This window comes from Bubalus bubalis, chromosome 8 (genome assembly GCF_019923935.1).
Source record: "Bubalus bubalis isolate 160015118507 breed Murrah chromosome 8, NDDB_SH_1, whole genome shotgun sequence".
Classification (NCBI taxonomy): Eukaryota; Metazoa; Chordata; class Mammalia; order Artiodactyla; family Bovidae; genus Bubalus; species Bubalus bubalis.
Window position 1 is genome coordinate 107,687,958 of NC_059164.1, and position 6,000 is coordinate 107,693,957.

Sequence of the window (6,000 nt, forward strand, 5' to 3'; positions counted from 1 at the left end):
GCAACGTTCTTGTGCTTCTCCCAGGCGTCTCACAACTTAAATCCAGTGCTTTTGTGTATGCCCACCTGACATCTGTCCACCCATGATTTCTCTGCCTACTCCAGCCTGCCCTCCTCCCCTTCTCCCAAGTCCCTGTAGTTCCTATGTGGGTCGCATCACACAAAATTCAACATCTAACTAGCATCTATCTTGTTTTGTTCTCAATTCCGACAAGACTGATAGAAGAGATCACAAGTGTATCCCCCACCGTACCTGGTATCAAAGGCATACACTAGGTAGTTGTCAGTTCCTCTAGATGACAGAAATCCAGACATATCCTTTGATCCAGTAATTCCATTTCCAGAAATTTATCCAACTGATGCTACTGCTGCTGCTGCTAAGTCACTTTAGTCGTGTCCGACTCTGCGGCCCCATAGACGGCAGCCCACCAGGCTCCTGTGTCCCTGGGATTCTCCAGGGAAGAATACTGGAGTGGGTTGCTATTTCCTTCTCAACTCACATAAATGTGCAAAAATACGATCAAAGTTACACATTGTAGATAGTAATAAAAACTAGAAATAGTCTAAATGTCTTTTAAGAAAGCCTACTTTCATTGTGTCTGTACCGCCCATTAAAAGAAAAACAACCTGGGACACCTACACATACGGACCGTAACAAAGTAGTTAAGTGTAAAAAGCTGCAGGAGAGGGCTTAAAACAGGTCCTGTATTTATTTATACACATACAATTTAGAAACACACAAGATTTCAGAATGACAACCTCTGCTAAGTAGGATGGACTTTTTCCTGCAGTGTTAAAAACAACAGGCCCAAAATGGAGCCATTTATGTTAACTCCCACATCACCAAACCAGGACTTAATAATTAACCCAATTATGTACCGTTTCAGCTCTACCAAAAATGGGAACTTAAACCAACCAATCAGAAGTCACTCTATCAGTGCTAGCATAGTAATCTGCCTGACAGACCCTTTACCATCCCCTAAAGGAAAGAGACCTTGCCAGAATCAAACTACTTTTGGCAAGTGTAACTTCCTTGTTCCTGCCCATTTCTGCCTATAATGTCTACCACTTCACACAGCTCCTCCAGTTTCTATCTGCCAGACTGGATACTACCTAATATATTAATTGCTGAATAATCGCTGAATAAGATTGTAACATTTACTCACTTGAATTTTTTTTTAACATTTAGAAACACTCTACTGTTAAAAAAAAAAAATGAACAAAGAGCACACTGTTTGAAATAAAATATTGATATATTTTTACTCACTGCTCAAATACAATAATTTACAAAACTTACAATATAAATCCATTTTATTTAAAACAAGAGGAACAGCATATTGGTTATATGTACATAAATAAAATTTTAGAACATATGCCAATTGTTAATGATGGTTATTTCTCGAAGAGGGATTACAGGAAACTTTCATGTTTTAGGTTAGTCGTTTTTCTTTAAATAATAACCATTTACTTAATTTGGGCTTCCCTGGTGGCTCAGATGCTAAAGATTCTGCCCACAATGCAGGAGACCCAGCTTAGATCCCTGGGTTGGGAAGATTCCCTGGAGAAAGAAATAGTAACCCACCCCAGTACTCTTGCCTAGAGAATTCCATGGACAGAAGAGCCTGGCAGGCCATAGTCTATGGGGTCACAAAAGAATCAGACATGACTAAGAGACTAACACACACTTGAATTACAAATTACAAAGATTTAAAAGATTTTATATTCCCTCTGCTGGTGATCATTAGAGGTGAGCATTCTGGTGTACCTGACAATTAGTGAACCTGGAGAGAACCAGCTTGTCAGGTCGTCTGTTACATGAGATGTGGGTAAGCATTACAGGCACATCAGGCCAAAAATTACATTCAGAGAAGTTATTCATAGAAAAGCTACCTCTCTGCTAGAAAATATTAAATGTATATCTGATGAAGGGAACCTCTCTAAACATAACATTAACCTCACATATTTACCGAATTACTCTAAGAGCCAGGTATTGCAAGGGCCCCTTCCTGATACACTGTTCTGTTTTTAAATATCCCTCATTTATATAGAGGAAAGTAAACCTGTAGGAAACCCATGTTTCTAGGCCAGTGCTTGAGATCAGATGGGAATCTCTAAATAATTGTACCTTTAGAAGCAAGAGGAAGAAACTAGGCAAACCACTAAATGCCACAGTTGTCCTCAGAGAAGTTCAGGATTCTACCTGGTGGATCTGTGCTTCATACAGGACCTCACAGTCCTTAACGGTTCCCCTGTACGCCTGCCCCAGCGTGGGGCCTACACGTCTGACCTGAGGAGTCATGGTCTTCTCCCTAAGCCTCTGATTAAACCCACAGGGACCAGAACTGCCTGTCTTTCCTATTTCCTACTAGTCTATTGCTCCAAACCTTTTCCATCTCAGCATGCAGGCACGTCGTGCTCTGTCGCTCAGTCATGTACAACTCTTTGCGACCCTATGGCTTCTCTGTCCATGCAATTCTCCAGGCAAGTATACTAAAGCCATTTCTTCCTCCAGGGATCTTCCCAACCCAGGGATTGAATCCATGTTTCTTGCTTCTCCTACACTGGCAGACAGACTGTTTACCACTAAGTTACCTGGGGAACCCTTTCCATTTCAACACTGACCCTGAAATCCAACCACAATAGCCTGACCACTGAACCTAATCGCTTACCACAATTAAAGCTAAGTGCTTTACACATTTTACAACTCATCTATGCTCACAACAAGCCTGAAAAACATTCCTATTTCACAGATGAAGAAACTGAAATACAACCAGCAAATCTAAGACTTAGACCCAGAAACCCTGTTGCCTCACTCCAACCCTTCCTACGTAGCACTGTCTCTATGACCTCTCTCTTTAAAACTGAGAAAACACTAGAAATCTTCCAGCAGTAAAGTGCTCATGCTTAGCAACAAATCTGAAAGTCAACAGGCCAGCTGAATCCCATGTTTACTCCTGGAAACACTGTTGGTCCCCGCTACCCTTGGATAACTGAGAACTACCAAAGTTTCAATTACAAAATGCTTATGTTTGCCAGTGCTTTTCCTAATTTAGGAAAAGCTGTTTTCAAAAATGATTAGACACTCAACCTCTCAACAAGTCAAACATATCTGGGTTCAGACTCTAGCTCCTTACTACCTGTAAAGTAAGATACAAAGTATATATACACAATGCAGTACAGCAAGTGACTGGGCAGAAAGGAGTCAGGGTCCCCTGTAACTATCCTTTGATTGCTTTACCATAAATACTCCCAGAAGGTGGGGAAACTGACAAGTTCAAATCAGATTCAATACTCCTGCCACCAAAAAACTCATGAATTCATAGGTTTACAGAAAACTGTAAACACTACAAAGAATTTTGCATTCTATTTAAATTGATGCGCTGATAAACTAGAAGTTCTACACAAGAGAAACAGAAGTAAAAACCGGTACATAAAAAAATGTTTTAATACCATGAAATTAGCACTCGGGTCAGTTACTACACATGATAATCAAAGTGACTAACAATTCCCTCAGAAAAACTCATTCTTCTATTTCCCTGTGAATTACAATGACTCCACACTTGAAGAAAAAGCCTTGACTACTGTATCTTGAAAGCATTATTGGGTAACCTCAGGTATTTTCAAAGGATGACAAATGGGCACAATGGTCAGGCAATCATCAAGTCAGTAAAGACTGATCTTTACCCCTTCCGTCTACGTTTCTGATCCAATTGTTAGAAGCCTGAGAACTCACATTACAGATAGGGCTTAGTCTTCTCCAGGTGAAGGGCATCACCTTTTAGTCCTTACGCAACTCTACACCGCAAAGACTAAAAACTATGCTCCTTTTTTCTTTTTCCCGGATAAGGAAACTGAGGCACAAGAGAGGCTGAGTAATCTGCCTACATGTGGGAAATCTGAGTCAGACTGGACACCATTCTGGGTCTAGAGTCCAGCCCTTTTAACCTTATCAAGGCTTGTGGTGGGGGACCGGGGACTGCACATCAATTGCACTGTAAAACGTGTGAAGAAATACAGTTACCAGAGGGAAGCAGGGGGTCCAGCGGGGTAATGGCATGCTCCATAACGGATTGCTGGTCTCTGCGTTAAAAAAAAAAAAAAATGCCACATTAGAACTTCTCCTAGCTAATTAAACAGCACGCGAAAACGTCAGTACGCATGGTCCCGGGGCGGACCGCGGAGCGAGCCGCGCTCCCGGTGTGCGGGCCCGGGCACGGCAGGCTGGGCGCGCGGCGTTCCAGGGCGCGCGCTACGCGTGCCTCGGCGGAGTCGCCGGGTCCAGCCTCTCCCCGTGCGGCCGTCACCGTCCCGGGGCCAGGGTGGGGGCTAGCCAAGGGAGCCAGGGACGCGAAGGGAGCCGGAGCCTCCTGCTCCCCGCCCCACGCGCCGGGAACGCGGGTGGCGCTCCAGGGCTGCGGTCGCACTTACACAATATGGCGGGTGGAGCCACCAGCGAGCCGGAGCGCAGACTGCGGGAGCTAAGTGATCGACGGCTCGGTGCTCGACTGAGGCGCCTCGGCGGCGCGCGGCCCGAGACCCCGCAGGTTTAAGGGAAGGGCGCGCAAGGCGGTCCCGCCTCCTTCCGGGAGCCGGCGGCGCGTGCGAGCCGCGGGGCCCCGCCCCCAACCCCATCCCCCACCGCGCACGTCCCCCCGCTCCCCCCACCACCCCCGACGGCGTGTCCCCGGCGTTCGGGCGCCGGAACCTTAGGCCATCCTGCCACCCGCTCCCTCACGCGCCGCCCTCTCTTCTAGACTAGTTCTGCCCTGGAGCCATCGCTGGTGTTTCTGAGGAACGCTGGTCCCTGAACTTTAGCTTGGAGGCCGCTATTTGCTCCAAGCCAAGCGTTAACTTCCCCCGTCATCCGTCAGCTTGGCATCAGAGCCAAGCCAACGTCCCAAGTTACCTACAGAGCCCTTTTTCTCAATCCTCATTCTCCTTGATCTCCCGCTTGCAGCTCGTGTGCCTCAGGAGCACGCCTTCGTTCAAGTCTTCGCTGGGTTGCCACAATCACAGAATGTTATCGTTGGCAGGAACTTGAAGCTGCTTTTGCAGCTCTACTCGCTCCAACATTCACAGGTTGAAGAGTTCCTTCTGTGGCCACGCGGCCTCTTCCAGGACTAAGCGAGCCAGGTCTCTAGACTTAGTAGACTCCCTAGGCTTTATCTTTTCCAGACTAAACTTGTTCTTTTGAGGTTCTTAGAGGACCTGATTTTTAGCCTCCGCTGTCGTGGTTCCCACCCTCTGTATTTAATGTTGCCCATACATCGTGGTTCTGACGGCTGATGAGAACTGCACAACTGGCAGCATCTGACAACTCTTGCAGACCCTGGCCTAAGAGACCTGGCCAACTCTAGCACGGCTTCTGCCAGCCTACGGCCCATCCCCAGGACACACACACTTTAAAATGCCTACCGGAGAAAGTTCTAAGGAACCCCTGAAGACAGGCCCCTGACCTCCCAAGGACTTGCGATTGTGAATATGTATCTTAAGACTCAGAAGCGTCTCTCCCAACTTGAGAGCCATTTCTTGCAAATGCAGGAAGGGTAGCATCTTTGTGGGAGAAGGGACTCCTCGCTTTGGCAGCTGCCAACCTGCAAGAGAAGCTTGTGTAATCGCCCTTAATAGTGACCAGCTCTTTGCCCACTCTTCCCCCTCCCTCATCCTCCCGTTAAAGCCCATCCCAGTAGCCTCCGCACATAGAGGAATAGAGCTCAACTCCTTCTCGACTGTCAGTAGTTACTAAACAAAATCTGTTTTTGATGCTTGGACTAATACCTGGCTGTGTTTATCTTTGACACTGGTCACCAAGTTCCAGGGGTGAGCCAACCATAGAAAAGTACATCACTGATACTCATTAATCAGCTGCCAGATCAAATGAAACTTGCAGGTGTTTTTCACATTCACCATGTTAAGCCAAGTGTACATCTACCTCACAGTCAATTTTAGACCAAACTACTAGGAACGTCACATCTATGGTAGTAAAGTTAAATATTATGTC

The 6,000-nt window shown here is 46.2% G+C and overlaps 1 protein-coding gene across 9 annotated transcripts in view; it reads right to left on the minus strand.

The window, feature by feature from the left end:
- The window catches only part of TPK1 (thiamin pyrophosphokinase 1), a 386,269-nt gene extending 381,194 nt beyond the window's left edge, over positions 1-5,075 (minus strand). For 2 of the 9 annotated variants that reach the window (XM_044947011.1, XM_044947012.1), the window contains exons 1-2: positions 4,428-4,585; positions 4,021-4,079 (exon numbers count right to left, since the gene is read on the minus strand). In XM_044947011.1, coding sequence (XP_044802946.1) covers positions 4,021-4,063 — 43 coding nt within the window. In that variant the 5' untranslated portion in view covers positions 4,064-4,079; positions 4,428-4,585. Of the gene's footprint in view, positions 1-4,020; positions 4,080-4,427; positions 4,588-4,905 lie in introns of those variants that run through there. The other 7 variants (XM_044947005.2, XM_044947013.2, XM_044947010.1 and 4 more) reach the window with 6 other exon arrangements.
- Between the last annotated feature and the right edge of the window lie 925 nt (positions 5,076-6,000).